General features: G+C 37.2%; 1 protein-coding gene across 1 annotated transcript in view; it reads left to right on the top strand.

Moving 5' to 3' along the window:
- ECT2 (epithelial cell transforming 2) overlaps positions 1-23981 on the top strand; it is a 30220-nt gene extending 6239 nt beyond the window's left edge. Inside the window, exons 5-24 of the mRNA XM_080622769.1 lie at positions 424-513; positions 1520-1627; positions 2778-2851; positions 3039-3169; positions 4184-4299; positions 4518-4580; positions 4973-5195; positions 6800-6936; positions 7584-7703; positions 9587-9655; positions 10620-10730; positions 11752-11848; positions 12573-12654; positions 13597-13675; positions 13865-13984; positions 15943-16081; positions 17011-17165; positions 19188-19295; positions 20432-20578; positions 22275-23981. Coding sequence (XP_080478895.1) covers positions 424-513; positions 1520-1627; positions 2778-2851; positions 3039-3169; positions 4184-4299; positions 4518-4580; positions 4973-5195; positions 6800-6936; positions 7584-7703; positions 9587-9655; positions 10620-10730; positions 11752-11848; positions 12573-12654; positions 13597-13675; positions 13865-13984; positions 15943-16081; positions 17011-17165; positions 19188-19295; positions 20432-20578; positions 22275-22586 — 2481 coding nt within the window. The 3' untranslated portion in view covers positions 22587-23981. The remainder of the gene's footprint in view (positions 1-423; positions 514-1519; positions 1628-2777; positions 2852-3038; positions 3170-4183; positions 4300-4517; positions 4581-4972; positions 5196-6799; positions 6937-7583; positions 7704-9586; positions 9656-10619; positions 10731-11751; positions 11849-12572; positions 12655-13596; positions 13676-13864; positions 13985-15942; positions 16082-17010; positions 17166-19187; positions 19296-20431; positions 20579-22274) is intronic.
- Positions 23982-24762: the final 781 nt, after the last annotated feature.

The following is a 24762-nucleotide window of genomic DNA, read 5'->3' as shown; positions in this document are numbered from 1 at the left end:
AGGCTACAGCTGCTGCAGTAGTTGTGGTTGTTGTTGACCCACTGATTGGGATTGTGCCATTATGAAATGCAGCATACAAATGATGCTCCAGCAAATGCTTTATATTTCCAAAGGTTATCACGTAAAGAGGATGATCTGTGGAGAGGAAAAAAAGGATGGAGCATTACCTGTAGAACTTGGGGATCCTGTAGTTTCTTTGTCAGAATGCTGGCAGGTCTGGAGCTGAGGTATAACTGAATCATAGAATTGTAAAATGGTTTTGGTTGGAAGGGACCTTAAAGATCATTTAGTTCCAATGCCCCTGCCATGGGTAGGGACACATAAAAGGTTATACATAGACTTGGGCTAGTGTCTGATGCATCTTAATGCTAGGAACAACAGTACTATATGCTTTTGATTAATATGATTACTTCTCATTTTCAGCCTTTACCCTTTTCCTGTCGTCCACTGTACTGTGCAAGTATGTTGAACTTGGTACTGTGCTTTACAGGATTCAGAAAGAAAGATGAATTAGTAAGACAATTTTTTTCCCTTTGGATTGGTAAAACTATGTTAAGTTTATTTTCAAAATAATCTTCTGTTCAATCACCCGTAGAGTTTAACCATTACTAGAGCTTGTGTGGAGGGATGAATTGTTTGTTGGTTTGCTTTGTTGCATGTCCAAAGGCAGTGATATTGGAGGATGGGAATGAAACTGCTTCCTTTTCGAAATAATTTTGTCCATGCTATTTTTGGTCACTTTTTTGAGTGATATTAAGCAGCTTTGATTTAGTAGGGCTTAAAGATTTGTGGATTGAGGCCTTAATATGATTATGTTTACCAAACAGTGTCCTCTTACTTTGTACAGGTAGTAGGGTGGTGAAGTAAAGCTTTGTAGTCCAGTTCAGAGCATTTGCAGACATGTTGTCTTGCTGCCATGCTATCAGGACTTCAGTTTTGACATGTCTAAATATGAAGTGATTTGATACTCAAGCACTTTACTCTTGCATTTCAGTGGTGCAGGTGACACCCAGTTTCCCTCTTGGACACCTGGGAGTCAACTATATGGTTCCATGTCTTCATTTGGAAATTAAAACCCAAACAACACCAAAACCAACAGAAAAAAAACCAAACAAAACAAAAGCTTTACCCAGTGTTAGAGATAATTAGGTTTGATCTGCTTAATTCAAACTGAACAAATTGCAGTGTAAATTCTGGCAATTGCCCTTTCAGAGAGCTGACTAAATCAATGAGGAAAACATGCTTCGAGTCTATTGTGTATGAGAGGGTAATGGCATTATGTATGATCATTATGAGAGTACTGGTGGCTTGAGTAGTCTTCCTCAAGTTACACAGCAAGGCTGTATTAACTGTTTAAAAAAAAAAAAAAAGTTTAGAAAGTTAAAACAAGTTGTTTTAAGAACAAAGACATTGGGTGTAACCTGTTAGCTTGCTTTGTAAACTATTTTTGTATCACTTTCACTCTGCGCTGTACATTTCAAAAGATATACTGAAAACTTATTTCATCTTTATTTTTCAGGTTAAGCTGGTGACCTTGGTTCACCACATGGGTGGAATTATTCGCAGGGACTTAAGCTCAAAAGTTACACATCTGGTGGCTAACTCAACACATGGAGACAAATTCAGAGTATGTACTCTTGTACTTTTTGGAAAATTCCAGAATTTGTTTCTTGTAGACTAAGTCTGTAAGTTATACTTAAGCTGGTAAACTGCTGGTTTCTTTTTTCCTGTATTAACAGCAATAACTTGTAATGGTGAGTTCTTAGTCTCATGGTGTGGAGCTTTGACATGTTTTTTGTCTCTGGTGAATAGTAATAATAATGAAACCTGCCAATGCTAAGATTTTGAAATAGACAAGTATAGTAAATAACCAAAATGCTTAAGTACTTAACTGCTGATGTTATCAGTACTGAAAAGATTGACAAATACTTGCTCATCAATGAACAAATTTTTATCAATATACCTGCTTTTTTTGACTGTCCAAACAATAAAGGTTAAAGTAACTTGCAAAAAACTTTAGTAATCAATTTGTGTGCATCTTGTTTAAAAATTACTTTTTACTTCTTACGTGTAAGTGTTCAAATCTTCTATTATGTATAAATGTATGTGAGTTTTGGTGTTGTCAAAAAAAAAAAAGGAATATTTCAGAACATGTATGTCCAGTTGACAAGTATATACAAATTTGTAGGGTTTTTTACTATGGAATAGGATATAGCAATGCCTGTGTCCCTTGACTCTCCCTTGTTTGAATTGTTAGCAGGCTGTTGCTTTTTTCCCAGTCCTTCTAGTCTTCCAATTGGAAGACCTACTTTCTAACTCTGTCCAAACACTCCTTTCTGTCAACTCAAAGGGAAAAAGTAGGAAAATTTTACTATTTTTCTCAGTCATGGAAGTTACTTTCGGAATAGTTGCCTTCTCTTTGGTAAAAGCAGGCTGGGATGCGTGTCTTGATTCAAAGTATCAAAAGCAGAAAAAAGATCCCATTTTCCACTGAAGCAAAGGTTTTCTTTTGTGTTTTTGTCAGTGATAGAGGACATGAGACTAACAATGGTACACTCTGGAGTAAGTGTCAAAATAGCTATTGATCTGATTTCCTAGTCACTGAAAAATTAATACATTCTAACTCTTGGGAGTTAGTTGGACATGATTCTTGAAGGAATATTTTCACTTTTTGCAGTATCTATCTTAAGATAAAAGCAAGGTTATGAATTTTTCTTGGCATGGGAAAGACTTAAATGGAAACCCTTGGTACAACTTGTGCTTTTCTTGTTTTGTAGATTGCTGTGAGTCTTGGCACTCCTATTGTGAAAGCAGAGTGGATTTATAAGGCGTGGGAGAAAAGGAATGAAATGTAGGTGTTTATTTGCCTTCAGCCTTAACCTTGCATCATGTTCACCTTTGGTATTGTGAGCTTTTTTTTTTTTAAGTAGTGACATAGCACTGATTTAGTGACCTTTTTGTTTGGTTTTGGTTTTTTTTTTTTTTTTTTTTTTTTTTAATTTTTTTTTATTATTAACTTATTTTTTTTCTTCTTTCAGTGATTTCTGTGCAGCTGATGATGACTTTAGAAATCAGTTCAAGGTTCCTCCCTTCCAGGATTGCATGCTAAGTTTCCTTGGATTCTCTGATGATGAGAAAGCTAACATGGAAGAAATGACAGAAATGCAAGGTTATTGTTCATGAAAATTGAGATGTGGAAAGAATGGGGTTTATAGCTGATAAATACTTCACTGAAGTTCAAATACTAGACTGTGGATATTTTAATGAAGTCTCTTGAATGTGGAGAGCTATAAATTGATTTTTAGATGTTGGTATATGCGTAAGTTCTGGTAGCTGTTGAAGATTTCAAACTTCCTATGCAGATTGAAACTATACAATTGAAAAAGAAGTAATTATAGGATGCTTGAAGATATCCTGGAAAACTTGCTACATAGTATGTATGTTCTGCTTCAGTTTTTGTAACCAGTTTTGTGGTTATGCATGTTTGCATAATTCATAGAAAGTATCTACAATGTTTACAACTTTGATATGAATCTTCACTGGCAGAACACCTGATTGGAAGTGTTCCAATTTCCAGTGTGTTACAGTATTAATAATCGCATTGGCAGTAATGATGTAGCAAATTAGCAATACAAGTCTGGAGATTTGTAAGTTGAGTTGCATGTGACAGCACTATATATAGACATGGGAATGGAGGAAGCTTGTAACAGCAAGGCTTCCTGACAGGCTCGAAGTAGACTAAAGTTGTCTCGGCTTGCCTTTTTTTCTTCTTTCTTTTTTTTAAAATTGTCTTCCCTCACGAGATTGTGACATGCACAGGTCCTAGCTTGTGGATGTCTTTAGAGTGAGTGTTCCTGGCTTGCTCTTCCAAGAAACAAGAAAAAGCTTTCCAGAAGAATATTGCATTTGTTGCCAGACAGATTTAAATGCTTCCTGAATGCTGTGAACTCTGACTTTTCAATGTGTACTTTACTACTGCAAATTACATTCTGTTTCCTAAAAGCTGCCCACTGTTGGTACTAGCTGGGATGTTACGTAAGCTCCAAAACTGGTGAGGTTACTGAAGAGTTCATCTCTTTTTGGTTCTTCTCTTGTTAATGATAGGCACCACAGAACTATCAACTGATCTATAATTTCTAACAATAATAATATTCAGTCTTGCTAACTTGCCTTTTTTATCTAGGAGGACACTATTTACCAGTTGGTGATGAAAGGTGTACGCACTTAGTGGTTGAAGAAAGTACAGTAAAAGATCTTCCATTTGAACCTTTAAAAAACCTTTATGTTGTAAAGCAAGAGGTTAGTACTGGCAAATTCTTGAAAGAATATTGCTGTATGGTACTCCATGTCTGAGATGCAAACATGTGGCTTATTCTGAAAAAAGTGTATTTAGTATGCAAACTCTGCTTTACTATTATACATATTATTCTGAATATTTTTAGCTTTGAGTGAAGTGCTGCAGTGTGTTCTTAATGGTTTTTTTCTTTCTTTCCTTTTTTTTTTTTTTTTCCCTTTAGTGGTTCTGGGGAAGCATTCAAATGGATGCCAGAGCTGGAGAGTCCATGTATTTATTTGAAAAGGTATGTTGAACTCTCATGTAATGTGCAGCATGTATCTGGTGGTAAAGCTGGCATACACAATGGTACGTGTTGGGCCAGGGATCAAATGTTTCAAAGCAGTATTTAAGTACCAGAGAATCCATTCTAAATTTTATATATAGAATACAAATTTGGATTTTTTTTTTTTTTTTAATTTGTTTATTAATTTTTTTTTTTAAACTGACAACCATGCTAGTATTTTGTTTGACTAAAAGCAAGTTCAACCTTTGGGAAGCAGGAAAAAGCTTCACCTGTTTTCCTTTGGCTTCCCTAAGAATAGTTGTGTTATATGCTGATCTCTACAATTCACTTATTTTTGTACTGAACTGAGCTGGATACGGTGAGTGAAAACACTAAACTTTCTTTTACTACAGTCAGACAGTCCTGGTCTCAAGAAGTCTGTGTCACTACTTTCTCTGAATACTCCAAACAGCAATCGCAAAAGGCGCCGTTTGAAAGAGACTCTTGCACAGCTGACCAGAGAAACAGATGTGTCGCCATTCCCTCCTCGGAAACGCCCATCAGCTGAACATTCACTTTCGATTGGGTCCTTGCTGGATATTTCTAACACTCCAGAGTCGAGCACTACCAGTGGAGGTAGAGATAAAACCTTTCAGTCAGACACATTTGCAGTGTTTAAGAGCTCTCTGCATACAAGTGTTAGGGAAGTTTTAGAGATTTTGCTGCAGATTTGCTAAGTAATCCCAGGCTTTTGCCTTTTTGAAGCATGTCAAAAGCAGAATTGGATTGAGGAGTTCAGACGGAGGCCAGGCTGCCTCTTGTCATCGCAGCATATTCGTATCCGAAAAGGAAAAGATACGGAATTGATAAGTGTGAAGTAGAGTGTTACTCCAAAATGCCTCAAATACTCTGCTGAAAGTCTGCAGCAGATGAGTGATGTAGTTAAGAGTAAATCATCTAAAAACCTCTTTAGTTGGGATACTTGGAGAAAGGAGGGCAAGGATTCTTTGCTGAAGGATTTAAAGGGAAAAGAACTGCAAAGCCAGATCATGGGTCTTTGAAACATTCTGTTGAGGTAACACTCTTTGTGCCAGAAAACTGTTATGTCTAAACTTCTGAAGAATTTCAATCGCCAACTGTTTTTGAGATAACTGTTAAAGAGCTTTTAATATCTCTGCACATGTGGCTCTTGTGGAAGAGAGAAACTGCAAAGTTTTGGATAAGTTGAAAGGTAATACCTGAGCTTTAAAAAAAAAAAAAAAAAAGAAAAAAAAATAAAGTCTCCAGTTCCATCATAGAGAGGAGGTATCTGGAGTTACTACTGCTTAAAAAAGGCCCATGTATGCAAGTCGAATAAGAAACCTTAGTGAGGCAAAATCTGTAAGTGATAATTTAGAAGGAACTGGAAAGATCAGCTTACTCTCAAAGACCAGCTTTCTTAGCTTATGCTAGTGCCTTTGTAACCCCTTGTGTGGAATTTTCTTATAAGCCAACATCAGCAGTGTCAGGAATATGTGCTGTTTCAAAAACAGCAGGTAAGGTGCTTGTTTCATAGTAGCTGTGGCAGTAATGAACTTTGACATCAAAATGAGTGAGTACAGGTTTCCTAAGGCCCAATACATGAGCAAGTATTTAAAATTAATGGACTGTTCCAGGTCCATCTTGTCTGTAGCCTGAAGGAAAATTGCTTTCTTGTGTCTTCCCTCCTTTCTTCCCCATGAGATGAAGTATATGTATTTTATGCCAAGACTGATTTTAATGACTGGTTTTGAGCTACATACTTCATGGAGGGATGGTAGGCAGCTGAAAGATAATCATTTTGATGGCAAAGTGAAAGTAGAAAAATACTTTTGTACATAGCGTATCTATAAATAATATTCAGCACCTAATCCTCACATCCTATTAAATATAATAGGGTTAAATCATTGACCTGACCGTAAATGGCTTACTAGTTTCAGATTAATTTTGAGGAATAATGTTACTGTTGTTCTATAATAAGGCTTTAATAAAGCAAGCCATTTTTCAGAAAGAGCTCTGATAATTATATAATAACCTACAGAATACCCTTTTTTTAAAAAAAAAAAAAAAAAAAGACAAAAACACAACAAAAAAACCCCTTTCTTAAAAGTTATGATTTCTGCCCTCCCCTCCAGCCCACTATCTTTGAGGGTGAGTTTTTGTTTATGGACTCTGTTGTAATAAAGCTCTCTTTCTTTCTTTTGTGAATATCTTTTCATCAGAAACACCAAAGTCTTCTGCAAGGCCTTCCAAAAATGCAACTCCTCTTGCACTAAAACAGTCTGCAAGATGGCAGGTTGCAAAGGAATTGTATCAGACAGAAAGTAACTATGTTGATATTCTAACAACAATCATTCAGGTAAGCTGATTTTTAAAGCAAGTACTGCTCAATTGTAGGTACTTAGTGTTTACATTAATGATTATTTTCAACATGTGATTTGCAGGCTTTTGAGGGCTTGGGTATATCAAAGGTTTAAAGCAAGATAATTTTACTTTTAAATAAATTGATTACAGTCTTATGTAATTTTCTGACATATGAAAATGTTTACTATCTATTAATAATAAAGGCTGAAAAATACAATTTCTTAGTAATGGGTTGCAGTTTATATGGAAATTCTGAACTTCAGGAAAATAGGATCTCCATCACTCAGATTTTTAAGATAATGGTGAATAGAGAGATGGCAGGGGAAGAAGAGTAAATGGCTTACAGGGAAAGCTTAAATGCTTAGAAAGTTGGTTCCATTGCAGCAGATTATCTACTTAAAGAATGAGCTAAGATATGTAGAAATGCAGATGAAGGGGAGTTATGCTGAAATGCTGTAGTGAACTCCATGTTTGTACTTTAAAACCACTCCTCCATAACTCACTTTTGCTAAACGGGAGTATCTCAAGACTGTGACTGCAGGAAAGTATAATCTTGAGGGGAAATGCTATTGCTTTCATAACTATGTCTAATACAATGTGTGGTGGTTAGGAGGGCATTAACTTTTTTGCCTTCTCCAACAGTTATTCCAAGTTCCGTTGGAAAAGGAAGGACAACTTGGGGGACCAATCCTTGCACAGGAAGAGATTAAGACCATATTTGGCAGCATTCCAGATATTCTTGATGTGCATACTAAAATCAAGGCAAGCTCCAACTTCTCCCCTGCAGGGGAAGCATTGATACAGACCTTGAATCTTCTCTGCATGCTTTAAGTTGTATCTGCAGAATAGGTGTAGATTCATCCTGGTGCTGTTACATACTGTTCAACCTGTGGAATTAGGTGCAAATCCAAAGTACACTTGAAGTTATAACACTTAGATATAAATATCTGAAGTCTGAACATTGTGCATGTAACTAATGCTGCCATTCATGAGTTGTCTTCTCCCTTTTCTGTTTTAATACCTCCTCCTGTAGGAGGTTTTCTGTAACTGATACAGAACCGGTCAAAAGGGGGCAGTGGTCTCAAATGGTATTACCTCACAAGTACTTACAACATACATGTTTCTATTAAAGCAGCAAGCAAGAACTCTTGGAAGGAAAGCTAAAATCATGGAATTAAAATGAGCAAACCACAACCCCCTGCACCCCCCCCAAGAAAACCCCCAACAAACCCAAACCAAACTCCAAAACTCCACAAATAAAACCAAAACCAAACACACAGAAGAAAACAAACAAAACAAAACCAAACCCCATGAAAACCAACAGAATGAAAATCAGTGTTTTCCTGGGCTTTAGACGTCTTCATATAAGGAGACTACTATCATTCAGGAGGAAAAAATAATCCCTCCTTAAATGGCTTTGAACCAATTGTCAGAAACTACCAGTTCATGAAACTGGCTCACAATTCAAATTTTGAAGCAGCTAGGCTGGTACTAAGGCCTGATAAAAGCTGATTAGAATTTCCTATGAAATTGAAATATAAAATAAAGAAAGACTCAAGAAAACAATCTGGACTGCAAGTGCGCTCTGAAGCCATCTCTGAGTCTCACAATAGACTGTGATTCAAGTCTTTCTCAAATATGAAGCTGTAATATTTCCTTTAAATAATGGCAAATGCCTTTTCTGGTCTGCATTTCACTGTAGGCTTTTAAAATAGAGGGACTTGCAGACTGGTTGTAACTGAGTGGGGGTTTTTATATATATATATATATATATTGTTTGTTTGTTTGTTTGTTTTTGGTTGGGTGTGTGTTGGGTTTTTTTGCCCTTTTTTTTTTTTTTTCCCCCCAACTGTTGGGATCCAGTCTAATCATGACAGGCATTGATGTGTGCCTCTTGAGGTGAAAGTAGAGTGTGTGTGTCTGTGTGTGAAGTAGGATTCACCTGCAGCATGCAGTGTAGACAAAGTTGCTTAGATAGTATTTAGGTTACATTTCCCTTCATCTTTGGTGTAATAAAATATGAGAAGTGGCAGCAACAAATATTAATGGTGAATCCTTTTCACTTAAGGTGAAACCTGAACCTTCAGGTGTGCCCTTCTGTCCCTGTTACTAGCTGACAGTGAATAAGCTTGATCCTTATTAAGCTAATACAGGCTTAACAGCTTGGTCTTGCTTTCCTTGACACCCTGGTGCAGTAAGTGAGGGAAATTTATGCTAGTTCTATTTCAATCCTATTTTATGGACTTAAGAGTCCTGTATTAGTTGTGCACTCTTAATTAGAATTGGTTCAACAGTCTTCTGTGTCTATTTCTTTTTTTTAATCATCCTGTGGGATATGTTTTGTAGCGTGTCGGACAAAGCAGTGTCCTCTTGTTGCAGAGTTGTCTAGTGCTAAACATGGCTAGGTTCGGCTTGCATTGATTCAAAACTACATATTTAATAAACCAGAGGTCTCTTGCTTTCAGCTCTCAGTGGACTGTAGGGGCTTAATTTGAAACTGTACAGCTTTTAGGATTGCCTGTTTTGTCAGCATGGAAACACACAGCTAATTGTATATGTTTGGCAGAACACTGAACCCATCTTTATGGCTTTATGCAGTTCATTCTAATCTTATTTTCTTCTCCCTATCCCTGTATGTATTCTAGGAAGACCTGGAAGATCTTATGATGAATTGGACTGAAAGCAAAAGTATTGGTAATATCATTCTTAAATATGTAAGTTTCAGTTTCTTTTTTTTATGCATTGATGCTATTATGAGCTATTATCTTGTCTTACAAACAATCCATTTATAGGAGTTGGCAGATAAAAGCAAAGCACTACTGAGTGAGAAAGAACATTAACTTGAATCGTTGTATTTTCTGTTCAGACTTTTCAGTTGATTTAGATGATGTACTCTGTATAGGTAATCCATATCTGTTCACTTGTATAAGGGGGTAAAACTCCAAATAGATACGGTTTGAGAACTGTAATTTGCAACACTTACGGATGTGCTTTTACTCGAACATTAAAAGGTGCTCTTCCTGTAGCCTTAACTATCTGCTGCCTCTGATCAATAGTAAATAACTAGGAAAATAACTTAACATGGAAACTTCTTGTGTTGCTCTTTCAAGACTTGAAATATGTAAGGACTCTTGTTTTCCCAAGTACAGAAAATGCAGAACAGGAAAGCTAGATCTGGGACTGTAATGCATTTTAATATAAGTAATCTGCTAGGTATTGTGCTTTTGCTGACCTGGTCCATTTTGAGGCCAGTAGTGTCTGGCATTCAAAAGTTTTCAGTCTAAGGTATTGCTTCTGGTGATTTAGTGCCTTTTAAAGGTGATTGAAGTAACTGGATAAAATACTTGTCTGAAATTTTCAAAGTTCTCATCAAAAGCATCTTGCCAGGTGAGAATCTGCCTTACACTTGAGCTGCTCAGCATTTTCTAAGCTTGTCACATGTGTAATTAATGTTTCTGAGAGCTATCTGCATTTAATCAGCAGCATTGAATCTTGAGCATCTGGCACGCAAAACTACCTTGACTTGTTCTGTGGACACATATGGATTAACAACACTATCTTTATTATTCTTTATTGAAATGTACCTTTGAGCAGCTTTGTGTGGCTCTCAGGGTATATGAACATGTGTATAATGCTATGTAATATGTAAAGCAGAGCTGTAACAGTTGTTTCTTTCAGTCAAAAGACTTGTTGAAAACATACCCTCCATTTGTGAATTTCTTCGAAATGAGTAAGGAGACTATTACTAGATGTGAAAAACAGAAGCCAAGGTTTCATGCCTTCCTAAAGGTAAGTGTCTGTGAAACTAAGTCTTTGTGTAGAACATGGAGACCATTACTAAGTAAACTAGTTAATGCAGTAGGTGGAAAAATGTGGAATTTTGGAAGTTTGGAGGAATGAGAACATCTCTTGGTGAGACAGAAATAGGGAGGGATTGAAGTTCCATCCCTCAAGCTTCTTGTAAGACTTTTCTTAAGAGGTCTGGGTTCCTCCTCTGTTATACAGCGTTCAAACTAGGTTAGTTATGTGCATCTGTTGCAGGAAAAAGTGTGTTCTGCTTACTTTCTCACAAATATGTCTTTTCTGTAAAGATAACTAGAGCTGCTGCTTTCTATTGGTCCCCCTCCCTGTGTTTAAAAGACCTGAATTTCTGAAATAGTTTTTAACTAGCTTTTGGCAGCTGTGAAGTTTCAGGGAGGTAGAATCTCTCAACTTCCTGTAACTAGCGAATAGGAATGTAACAGTGGAGATCTAATGGGAAGATAATATTCAAAAAGTTATCTGAAGATGAGTCTTAAGACTCTTGAGCTTTTCAGATAAAGGTCTATAGTTGATTAATAGAGCAGCATCGCTTTAATTACTCTTCTGTATCCAACGAGTGTCTCTCTAATAGTGGAGTAATCAAACTGTTGAGTTAGATTTGGAAGAGTTGAGCTCCTTTTTTTCTGAGGTACCAGCAATTATATCCAAGTATTGATATCTAAAAGATGGGGCATGAATAAGAGATTAGGCCATCCCCCATCCCACTCCACATTAGCATCTGCAACAAAGACTTGAGGGGCTGATAATATGGACGATGTAAAACTAGACATTGAGAGCATAAATAATATGATAAATACTGTGCAGATTTGAATATGGGGTTGTTTTTTTTTAACCCAATATATTAATGACTGAGTATTTATGGTAAGTGATCCTTGAACTTTTACTGCAATGCTAGTTTCAAGGAAGACAATTTTTCTCCTAGTTTGGGATTCTGTGCGTGTGTGTAAAAAGAAATAATTATTTCCTCTCTCCTCTTTCTTTTCCCCAGATAAATCAAGCTAAACCTGAATGTGGCCGTCAAAGTCTAGCTGAACTCCTTATACGTCCTGTTCAAAGGCTGCCTAGTGTTGCTCTACTGCTAAATGGTAATTTAATGTTTTGTTTGTTTTTTTTTTTAATTATTTTGTCTGTGAAAGTGTTAAAACCAAGGTAATGTCAACTTTTGGTCATAATTGACAACTGCTTTTCTGGAGTTAATCATGCTTAATAAGACCAATTACTGAGGAAAGCATACTTCTGGCTAAATTTCACTTGTTCATATACTTGTTTGCAGGATACAGGTAGATGAAAAGTTTGCTCTGACAACAGTTTTGTCTCTTCAAATACAAATGTAATCGAGATTCAAATGCAGCTTGCATAAACTAGAGAGCAATTCATATTGACAAGGTTTACAGCTTCATGTGTTCCACCTGGTATCACCTGTTTGCTGTAATAATGAGTACATTAATAAAAATAATAAAACCTGCACCAACACCCTTTGCTTCAGTTAGAAAAAGACTTCTGTGCTTGTCTCTGCACTTCAACAAAAATAGCACATAGTCTTGTTGAGTTTTGAATAGCTTGAGGGTTTGGTTTTGTGTTGTAGGTGTTCTGTGTGGGTTTTTTGTTGTTTTTGTCTTTTCTTTTTTTTTTTTTTTTTTTTTTTTTCCCCACTGAGATGCATGGACAATTGCTGCTCAGTCTACCTCCCCACTTAATCAAGGCTATTTGGACTCCAGGATATGTGGTTGTGAGTGTTTTTGTGTTGTGGGGTTTTTTTTGTTTGGTTGGGTTTTTTTCTCATTTTAATTTATTTTTTCTTTATTGTAGATATTAAGAAGCATACAGCAGAAGACAACCCAGATAAAATAACTCTAGAGAGAGCTATTGAATCATTAAAGGAAGTGATGACGTAAGTGATGTTCATTCTATGAAACATACTGTTATACATCTAGATCTCTCTGTTCCTTCTAAATTGCTCTTAGTGTGTTGTTGCCGTAACTTTAGTCTCTGTGTAAATATACATAGTTGTGCATGTCCTTTAGTTTCCCTTCGGCTGCTGTTGTTGCTCTGGCATTCTGTGCTAGAGCTCTGTGGCATTGTAATCCAGCACTTCTACCTGAACCTCTGCTGACTCCATGCCTCAGCATGAAGCTGAACCTCCCAAGTTCTCTATTTTGTTCCAGCTCTTATTTCTGTCTATTCCCCACAGAAAAGACATGTTTTGTCTTTAAATCTTACTTCTATGCCTACATCTACTGAAAGAACATGCTATTGGTGAAAGGTTAGTTTCTCCTCCGGTCCTGTATTAGCTGTTCATGGCACCATGCCATGAGTTAATTAGCTTAAAGCTGAAGTTGTTCAGACTGTAAATCTCAATTCTTTTGAAGTACAGTGTATGTCTCCAGCATGGAGACTGCCTGTATTAGTTGGATAAATGTTTGTCCAATTTTTTAACAACAATTACTTTTAAATTGTAATTATTCTTGCGTCTGCTTCTTTGTGAGCTGCAGTCCTGACTTCGAGGGTTAAAATGCAGGCTATAAAGAACTGCAGTGGGTCAGTCTCTAGTTCAAAATCTTCTGGGCAAGGAAGGGGAATTCTATATTAACTGTATGGTGTGTCAACTACTGATAACATGAAAGAATATTCTAGATCTGAAGTTTCCTATATCCTTAGCATATGGTATTTGAATACGTCAATGAGCAAGAGTGGTTGATTTTTGTGTTTTCCAGTGCTGCTGTGTAAACTAGAGCTCTGAATGATTAGCTTCATTATTTTTGGATGTTTTGAATACAGTGCATTCATTTGCTGTTGCTTGATATTGAAGTTAAATATAATATGCTTTCCTCAGACATATTAATGAAGACAAAAGAAAAACAGAGGCACAGAGGCAGTTCTTTGATGTTGTCTATGAAGTTGATGGATGTCCAGTAAGTAATTTCTCTGAAGCTGCTAGACCTCTAAAATGACTGTGCACTGGCTTGCTTGCTTTGCAAAAGTATGTGAGGTTAAAATGCAATGGTGCTGGTTTAAATAGATTTCCAGTGTTAAGTTGTAAGCAAGCAGTAATCCAGCTCTTGAACTAAATGCTTAATGAGCTTTTTGCTTCTATCACTTAGGCCAATCTCTTGTCCTCTCATCGAAGCTTAGTTCAGCGTTTGGAAACTGTAGCACTTGGTGATGACCTCTGTGACAGGGGAGAACAGGTCACACTCTTTCTATTTAATGATTGCTTAGAGGTAAGATAACTATATATCTGATGAACTGAATTTTGTAAAAGGCTTGACACTACATATGAACGTAAACAAAATTTAAAACCTTTGGAACAGAATTCTAAGTCGTGGAAAGCTGATAGTTCAGTATGTGATGCTGATGTTGCCTTTCCATTAGGTAGTGCATAAGCCAACACAAGTAGCTAGTCACTTTTGGATGTTTGGGAGGTGTTAATGTAACCTTTACGTGTTGCAGCCAGATCAAAAAATTTAAAAGCAGCTTAGTATGGTAAGAAATAAGTGTGTATTTGAATAGCACTTTGAATAGTACCAGTGGATGAAAAAGTACTGGAGACCTTGGTTCAGCAGGATATTTGTCCTTTTAAGGTTTAGTCATATTTAATGTGAGTAGACAGTAGGACTATGGGGCAGGTCTGTCTGTGCTTAGACTACCAAAAAAAGAATAATCGCATATTAAATGCCTTAGACTAAAAGTACATTAGCAAGAACTAGAAGGGAAAAGTAATCTAACATAGGTTTTGGAGACCTCTGTGGAGAAGCAGAGGTTGTAAAGGGTACTTTATGGTAGTACTTGTTACTGTCTACAGCTGTGAAAACACTGTCTTCATACAAGACTAACTCTACAATAATCCAAAATTAGTGCTGTCTTAAGCAGCACTTAAAGACAAAAGCCTGTTGTTGTGACTAGTGATGAGCTCTTCCTGGGAGTCAGGTTGACTCAGCTTCATCGCTTCTTGTGAAGGAAGGAGAGGAAAATGAAAACACTTTCAATAAAGCTTTTTGGCTTGTCTCTTGTACAAGATACAAGCAACTGTAGATTGCTTACTTAAAAGGACATAGAATCATAGAACAGTTAGGGTTGGAAAGGATCTCAACCCCCCTGCCATGGGCAGGGACACCTCACACTAAACCATGTCACCCAAGGTTCTGTCCAGCCTGGCCTTGAACACTGCCAGGGATGGAGCATTCACAACTTCCCTGGGCAACCCATTCCAGTGCCTCACCACCCTCACAGTAAAGAATTTCTTCCTTATATCCAGTCTAAACTTCCCCTGTTTAAGTTTTAACCCGTTACCCCTTGTCCTATCACTACAGTTCCTAATGAAGAGTCCCTCCCCAGCATCCTTGTAGGCCCCCTTTAGATACTGGAAGGTTGCTATGAGGTCTCCACACAGCCTTCTCTTCTCCAGGCTGAACAGCCCCAACTTTCTCAGCCTGTCTTCATACAGGAGGTGCTCCAGTTCCCTGATCATCCTTGTAGCCCTCCTCTGGACTTGTTCCAACAGCTCCATGTCCTTTTTATGTTGAGGACAACAGAACTGTACACAATACTCCAAGTGAGGTCTCACGAGAGCAGAGTGGCAGGATCACCTCCTTCGACCTGCTGGTCACACTGCTTTTGATGCAGCCCAGGATATGGTTGGCTTTCTGGGCTGTGAGCACACACTACCTGCTCATGTTAAGTTTCTCATCAACTCACATATAAGATACCTATGTGTTAATGTGAAGTAAAAACTGACCGACCAATGTCCACTGCAAAACCCACTTGATGGCTGCATGCAAAAGCAACAGCAAGTGATACTTATAGGATATGAAGCCTTTAGATGACCTTGTGGTAGGCTTCAAAGGGCCTTTGCTTGTTATGCAGCGTAGAATTGAAGTCTGTAATGAAAAGTTACTTCCCCTTTTGATGCTTTTTTTCAAAAGAAAAAAAAAATTTTGAGGTGAGTGTATTGATACCAACTAACAAATATTGCAGGGCCACTTGAACTGTAGACAGTGAACAGTGAGATAAATCTTTAGGAAACTTGCTTATGTGGTAAATAGGATAAAATACTCCATAGAGTGTTTCTCTGTAGCAAAGCTTTCTGTGCCTTGCTGTATACCAGAAGGTGAAAGAACAGAAAAGACAAATCAATGGCAATAAGCCCTCTTTTACCTTTTTGTCTTCTATTTAACCACAGATTGCAAGGAAACGGCATAAAGTTATTGGTGCTTTCAAGAGTCCCCATGGCCATACAAGGCCTCCTGCATCTCTCAAGCATGTTGTTCTCATGCCTCTCTCCCAGATCAAGAAAGTCCTAGACATCAGGGAGACAGAAGGTCAGTATGTTTTGCAGTGCTGTGATAACTAAAAAGCTGTTGTTCAGAGTATAAAGGATGAAGGTTGGGCTGTCATGGAATAGAATCCTAAGGTATATTTCATATAATCATAGAATATCAGGTTGGAAAGGATCTTGAGGATCATCTGGGACTTGGGTGATGGGAGCCATTTGTAAGCGTACCATTTAGTATCTGTGGAGATCTTAGTATGCACATCTTGAGAGAGGTCAGCTACTCTCTCTTACATGCACTCTTATGGGATTGCTTGTCCAGTGCTGCTTTTCTGAATTGGCAGTGGGTTGTTTTTCCTTTCTCTCTCAGCTGTGCTTAGTGTGTTTCAGCTGTGTCTGCTATAAAGGAGTAAATCCTGGTTTCAGCAATAGATTATTTTTCTGCTACCAAGTGAGCAGCCTTTGTCAAGTTTAAACAGTAAAACTGTTGTAATTTGACTATTTAAATGTGTCATGTATAGTACTAATGTCTTTGCCTTTTCCTGCTTTACAAAACAGGGTAACTGTTCTACTCTTTGATCTCTGCTCATAAAGAAATTATCTGGCCAACATTTCATTAGTTAGAGAATGAAATTGATATTTATTGCTATATACAGTAAAGATAGTCTGCAGACTGTAGCATGCAGATTATTGGTAAATAAACAACTGTTGCATAAATGGCTGATTGCAGCCTCTTGATGGAGGGTGCATACAGAACTCTGGAAAGTGATAAAACAGCTATCATGTAAATAAAGATAAAATCCTTGCACAAAATCATATTGTACCTAACTCTAGCTCCTGGCAGGCGGAGACTTAGCTCTTCTGAAGGTTATCCCCTTTCCTCCTCTGTCTTCCCCCCCCCACCCTCCCCCAATTATAAGAAAAAATGATTCTTCTTTGTCCTAATTCCTTGCCTCTCTTCTTTCTTATAAACTATAGATTGCCATAAAGCTTTTGCCTTAGTTGTGCGGCCACCAACAGAACTCAACAACAAGCTACTTAGTTTCCAAATGACAACTGAAGAACCTCCTAAAGAAGATTGGTTGAAGATGTTGTGTCGGCATGTGGCTAATACTATTTGTAAAGCAGATGCAGTAAGTACTCTGAAGCCATATTGCTGATAGGAAACGTTTCTCTCTGGCTTGAAGCACATGAAGCAAAAGAACTTGTTAATAGTGGACGTGCTTGAGGTGAAATAGAGCAGAAAACATTTGTGCTAGCATGCCTGCAAGGGTGTGGTTAAAAGGTAGAAAAAAAAAATAGCCTGGAAGTTAGCTTTTACAGAATCTAATTACTTAAATCAAGAATCATGCCCTTCCTCCATCACAAATTAGTTATGAATAGTTTAAACTCTGCACTGTATATCTAAACAGAATTGTCTTCAGCTCACTTGTTTCACAGCTATGTTTCAGTCTGTGGTCCTAGCATTATGATTCTATGTGTTTTGCTTTAACTGTGTTAGGTTGAATTCTTTGTTCTGTACCTTATCTGCATGAGCACCATAATGTGAGAGATATGAAACATCTTCCTCCTATAGACAGAAGCCTGCTACCTTAAAACAAGAAAATAAATAAAAGAATGAAATAAAAAGGCACTGGCCTCACATTTTTAGTTCAAAGTGTGGGCTTTCCACAGCTGGAAAATTAATTTGAAGGGTAGCTTCTCTCCAATTATGGCAATAGATGGCAGCTAATTTGTGTGAGGGTATCCATATCAGTCATCTAAATTTGCTGAAAATATGTGCAGAGTACTTATAGCTGAAACAACTTGGGTTTGAGCTAGGCATATTTTATGTTCTGCATTGTGCTCTTACTGTACAATATTTGGTTGTCTGATTTTTAAAGACATGCTTGTTTTGGAAGGGGTAGTTAAGTAATCAGAATAGCATCTTAGTGTTATGTTGCTTGGTTTGTCATAGAATCGTAGAGTCATTTAGGTTGGAAAATATCTTTAAGATTGAGTCTGGACTTACTCATAAGAAACTTGGCTTTATGCTTTTCCTTCCTTTTTAGGTGCTCAGTAGGAAAGGTACTGATTCAGAAATGTTAATTTACTTCACTCTGTCTGTTGCCTATCTTCAGTCTTTTGTGTTATGTATAACACAAAAGGATGGAAAAATGTTGTGTTTTTTAATAGAAATTCAATCTTTGTGTAATAAATTTATCATTCCTGTTGTCCCAGGACATTCAGAATCGTCTGCTGACAGATTGTAACCTACTATGCTGAAACCCATTAGTTATAATTTCTGTAATTACTACTTTGTACCAACTATGTAATACTTTTTTCTACCTGATTTAAATGTCAGATTGAGCTTCAATTTCAGCAATCTTCCCCTTTTCCCTGGTTTTCAAGAACTAGTCGTGTGAGAATGAGATACAGTTGACTTTGCCACATGGTGGCAGTAAAGGCTTTAACGACCCTCTGTTGAACGCTAGGAATATCCCTACAGCTTGCTCACCGTGTCCTTTCGTGGTTGTTTTTTTTTTTTTTTTTTTTTCCCCAAAACTTTTGGGTTTTTAGGTATCAACTGTGTTTTTTCTCAAACTAAAACCCCAAAACAACAGCAAAACCCGCACCCTATCTGCTCCTTCCTTCCCCCCTAGTTTTATATGTAATTATCCAGAGATTGCTTTGCACATTGCTTCAAGAAAGGGGGGGGGGGGGGGGGGGAGGGGGGGAGGAAACAAACAAACCTTGTGGCTATTCTGAAATATCTGTTGAGCTTGAGCTGAAAGACTTACATCTAGCTGTCAAACATGAATTCTATCAAGATTTAACTTTAGAAGACTGCTAAATGTGTTAGTGAAACAGATATGTATCCCATGAACCTTCCTAGGTATACATTAGAACTAGTGCCTTTACTTCGGTCAACCATCTAACTTTAAACTGAATCAAACAAACCAAATGTAAAACTACTGATGAAATGGTTTCTTAAACTGATTGCACCAGCAGTTAATCTAATTAAATGGCATGAAAGTAAATAACTGCTTAACTGTATGTTAGGAGTTAAATATAGTAATTAAAACCTCTAAATGTGATCTAATGAACTGGACCATGATATTTTTACAAGTGCTGGTGTTTGTTTGACCATTACTTAAGACTATTTTTGTCTATAGGAAAATCTTATTTATACTGTTGATCCTGACTCAGTTGAAGTAAATACTAAGGATATGGACAGTACTTTAAGCAGAGCATCCAGGGCGATAAAGAAGACATCAAAAAAGGTGAGATACTACAAAGATAGTGCTTTATAGTAAAACCCATTTTAGTCACAGAATTGTGCTACTATTCCTGTTTCAGGTGTTTTGTAGTACTTACAGTAGTGACAAAAAAAAACTTAATCTGAACTAAAGCTCTTAAGCTCCTTAAAGAAAGAAGGTGGGAAGTGTTTGAGGTTTTGACTGAGTAGTTTTGGATATGGTCTTAAGTATTATGATTTTAAGTATTATGTAGTCATTTTTGAGTCTGTTATGGAACTTTGTTTAATGTTTTTGAATCTTCTAAATAGTTACAGCTGAAAGTTGGGGCATTTTTTGTAATATGTTTTTAGTATATTGGATGGAGTTTTAAAGCTGCATGAAATTATCTAGATTCAAGAACCTCAAAAAGTAGGATGGGTGTAGTGTGTGTGTGTGTGTCCTGGTAATAAAATAGACTCTGAAACAGCAAGCAAGTTAAGTGCTGAACACTGCTGTCTGCCACTGTACGCTTTGTCTTTGGGTATGGCTTAGCTGCTCTCAACTAATGTACTGAGGAACTGTGCCCTATTCCTCTAAGAGGGTCTGGCTGGGAGGCAGGAAGAAGGCTGCTGGTCTGCTTTGTCATGTTATCTGCATGCTGGGTTTGAGTCTACTGAAGTCTGGCATGTGAGAAGGGATGCAGCAAAGAGGAATATGTTCCCTGTTTTCAGCAGCCTTGGAGCAGGCTTAGTAGGTTCAAGTTGATGAGACTGTTTCTTAGAGAAAACTGTAGAGGCTGCTGTAGCATGGAAGCTGCTGAAGACTAAATTGAGAGCAGCATAAAAGAGGGGGGGGTTACTCTGCAGAACCCAGGGAATGTGGGGAAGCATAGTTGACTGGACCTTATTTTGACTTCTTCCTGGATCTCTGCCCTCTGCATCCCCCTCCCCCACCCCATGTTGTCTTCATATACGGACAGTGAGAAGAACAGTGGTGATGGGGAGCCTTTAAAGTCAGATCACCCTATGGGAGTGGGGGGTGTGTTTAGCTAGTTTTGATATGGTCATATTAACATTTGACACATGTCCTACAGATGTTCAGAATTTGAACAGTAGCCTATATTGTAGTAGTTATTGCAACTTGATTTTTGTCAGTGTATAACTGCTTGTCAAACTCCTCAGGTTACAAGAGCATTTTCTTTCTCAAAAACACCAAAGAGAGCTCTTCGAAGGGCTTTAATGTCACATAGTGCAACAGAAGGAAGAAGTCCCAGTTCAGCTAATGAGAGTTATATAGGCAGCCGACTGACTAGTACATCGTCACTAGCGGTAAGTGATTTGGCTGTGCAGACCAAATAAGTAGCTTTTTAAAGATCACAGTTATTTTAATGCCTGGTGCTGATCTTAATTTAACAATTTCAAGATCCACAGTGGAAAATTTTGTTTTTAACTATATTCATAGACATGTTATTTTCTGAGAGAGTTGCTTAATGAGAAGATTTACTGTCTGAAAATGCAGAAAAATCTGCTGTATGTACTAGAAACTGAGAGTCGCTTTGTACAATGAAGTTTGGAAAATAAAATCAAACTGACTTTTTTTGCCAGAGATATGTATCCTCTTCTGAGTGAGAAACTTCTTACACACTTACATTGGTTTATGCTTTTAGTTTTTGGATGATATATACAAAATGTGGTGTACACTCCTGAATAGTACAGTGAAAGTATCAATGAAAGTAGTGAGATGACAGACATCCTATGAAACAAACAGGGAAGGAAGTGTAGAGAAATATAGATGCTGCAGCCTTAGAGTTTTTAGAAAGGCAAGTGAATTATCTCCTTAGACACATTTAAGAAAACTTGGTAAAATAATGTTTTGTTCTACATACTGTAACTCTTCTGCTGTGCTGGCTACCTATTGCAGGTTTCTTCTACAATAAGTCAGACTCAATTTCTTAGTACAGTCTAGTAAAGCAGACTAGATTTGGAGGAATTTTTTCATCACCTTTGTTTTTATTGTAGTGTTTGAGTAAGTCTGTATGCTGAGTAAACATCTACTTTAAAGTCTGTGGTTTGTAGGAGAGAAGGCCACCAAGAGGATCTCCTGTGCATCTTTCTACTACTGCTTGATATGTCAGTACCTTACTATAGAGATAATTCAGTATATTTGAGTAGCCATTAAATTGCACAACAGAAAGATATTGCCCTGCTCTCCCACATGAGATAGGCATGAGAAAATATGAATTAATGAGGGAGGAAGTAATCACAGTGAACTCCCTTGCTTCAGAGCAAATAAAAAAAAAAAAATCTACCAGTGTGGCTGTAACACAGTTCTCTGTAAAGAGTTTCTTGCTTCAGTTAGGATTGTTCCAACAATTGCTTTCAAATTCTAATATTCTGTCTTCATTTTGGTATAGCACTGTATCTTATTTCTCATGAAAATACAAGTCATGCATGCCTCTGTGTGTGTGTGTATCTATCTCTTATAAAAATACTTTCGTCAGCAAAGCAATAGGAATTTAGAGTAATAAAAACTATTTTCCCCATTTCAAATTTTTCCCCAGAGCTCTTGGACCTCTGAGGTATTAAGATGCAGCTTGGCAGCAGATCGTATGCTGTGTGTGATGTCGTGTGTGGTTTGGGGTTTTTTTTGTGCATACTTTTAAAATATTTTTTAATTTTTTCTTTTTTTTTTTACTAGTCCCACACACCACTGAAACTTGCATTAAGCCTTTTTGTTTGAATTGTAAGGTTATATGGAAAAGGGATGTTCAGGTTCTAGCTGCTCAAGTTTGGATACCAGTGCAATCCTTGAGTAGGAAACTAAAGCTGCAGGAAACTTGTCTGAGTCAAAGCTGTAATTCAGCTGTAATTCAAAGCTGTTGGTTTATTTAAATAAAATCCTGGCCTGTGCTTATGTGGGGATTTTCTGGTGTAGAAAAACTATAGAGTAAAATTATTGATAAAGCTTAGAAGCTTGGAGTTTTTTCTTGTTTGGACTAACTCTTGAACCCCTTCCTAATTGTAGATTGGTTGTTCAACGTCTGCGTGCAGCCTAAATGGATCTGTTAAAAGTGCTGTTAATGTTCATCGCTCCAATTCTGTTGAATGGAGCTCTCAAAATTCCAGGCCTCGACCTGTGCTGTGTCCTGGCTCTCCAAATATTCGTCTTGCAAATGCTGTAGAAGAAAAAACCTCTTCCAACTTGGAAAGCTTAAGTGGTCATGTCTTGGGCAGATCATGTCCTATCCCTGTTATTATTACTACCACTTGTGGTGATGCTGGAGATGATAACCAATGTGGTGCTGAAAAATTCTGTACATCAAATCCTGACTGTTAATGTCCATCTTGCATTAAGTGAGCAAAAAATCTTGGTTTCTCTAAACTAAGACAGCATGGTACAACTGTATAAAACCCTAGAATCCACAAAGTAAATGGTGCTGGGTTTTTCTTTGACCTTTATAGTGCATGGGGTTGGAGTCAACACTCATGCATGGTCTAGTTCTGTTTATGGATATAAAGTTAATTCTTTCACAAATCCTTTTAATTTTTCAGCTTTTTTTTTTTTTATTTTTATACCACTGAACTACTTAGTGTTTCAGTTCAGTTGTCCAATTGGCAGTATAGCCCCCTGGCCAGAATTCTGAGGACTTTCATAACTTAGTTTCAGGAAAGTCTCGAGCAGCTGGTTTTACCTATGGTTTTAAGGGCTTTTTTCCCCACCTATCTGTAAATAGAATATCTTGCATAAAATACTTCAGAGTCTAGTAAGAGCTGCTATATAAAGAGGAGTTTAGGATTTAATTTTCGAATATTGCCTGTGACTGTGAAGAGATGTGCTATAAATAGGCACAAGTGGTATATCCTTACCTGGTCAAAATATTCTGTTTAATAGATTCTTAAAGCATGGAGGTGCACCAAGCTGTCAAACTACCATGACCTGTTTGTATGCTGAAAAGCTTGGCTCTCTCTGCCTGATGAGCAACAGAAGACTACTTGTGAAAGAACCTTGAGGTCTAATGTAGAAAGAATTTTAAATCTCACCTGATCCAAAGAGGTTAACTTTTATTGCTACACATTGATGTGTTGGTTTCACTGTAATTTTAAGTCCCAGTAGTAGCTTTTGCTTCTAGCATCAGAAAGTAAGGTTTTTGCCTATCCAGGTGCAGCTAAAGCAAGCTTTCACAAATTGTTGTGATTTCTGTTGCCTTCTGTAGCCAAGAAGGCATGTATTCAGCATCTAATCTGGGGCTCAATGCTGGGAAGAATATAGAAAGTTATAGGCTCTGAAGAGAGCTCCACTTATCTAAGAGATTCTTATATCTCTTGCCTTCAATTTGGAAGGAGATTACCATTGCAAAAAGTGTGATGCAAGATGTATGCTAATACTCCTCAAAAACATGCTTTTGCTTTCTGAATCTCTCAAGGCCAGTAACAAGAAAAAAAGCTTTCCTCTGCAATTAAAAAAAAAAAAAAGATTTATTCTACTCGTTTGGTGCTGTTTAACTTCTCTGTTTGAAATCTAGAAATGCTGAATCATTAATTTCCAAAGCTGCCAATCTTAACTATCTTCTGTACTGTTACATTCCTTATACTATGTATCAGAAAAATGACTACTGCACTGTTGATACTGGTTAATAAATGATCAAATAACTATATTTATTTTTTTTTCCCAACAGGGTATTCCTTCTCCTTCTTTGGTCAGTCTTCCCTCGATCTTTGAAAAAAGGAGCCATACATTAAGTCGATCAACAACCCACTTGATATGAAGCAGTTTTGTAATACAGTGCTGTATTGTAGTGACTGACTCACAGCTTGGCTGTTCAAATGACCTGTTACTGATGTTAATGGTACCTTAGTCATTAGCACTTAGCAATGATTAGCAAAATGTTAGATAACACTAATCACAAGGGCTTTTTAGTTGTATTGAAGCAGATCAGCTAATCAGTGGAATAAGTAACTTGGTCTTCATTTAAGACAGTATTCCCTTGCAGAAATTTATTTTCTTGCGAACATAATGGAAGCATTTTCTTCTATGGAACTTGTCCTCTCTAGGCAATAAACTGATTTTTCAGATTTTGAAATGAAGATGATGTTCAGATAACTTACGGCTAGTTTGAATGGCTTTTATGCTTGCCTAACTTTGTCAGTTGGCAGAGCACTCTAATGTTTGAATTGTTAATTTCTTAAATGGAGGTGCATTATGAAGTACCTGACCTTTCAAGTATGACAGTTAACCTGTTGTACAGCTGCTTGTTCCACGTATTTTATAATGGAAGTTGTTTGTAAAGAAATAGAGTTGAGTTTCTATGTTTATGGTCTTCTGCAGTCTTACTGTAACACACTGGTATGTTACATGCATTTATTTGAACAGTAAGTTTAAAGGCTATGACCTAGCTTCCACCACCAAAAATAATCAGTTGAATTCTTCTGAATTTCTTTGGAGTCGAAGTCTGAGGAAAATAATTTTATTCCCTTTTAGTAGGGCTGTTAAATCCCCCAAGTCCTGTATCTTC

This window comes from Psittacula echo (assembly GCF_963264785.1).
Source record: "Psittacula echo genome assembly, chromosome: 7".
In the NCBI taxonomy this organism is placed as follows: domain Eukaryota; kingdom Metazoa; phylum Chordata; class Aves; order Psittaciformes; family Psittacidae; genus Psittacula; species Psittacula echo.
The sequence above is the reverse complement of the archived record's forward strand: the minus strand, read 5'-3'. Positions and strand labels throughout refer to the sequence as shown.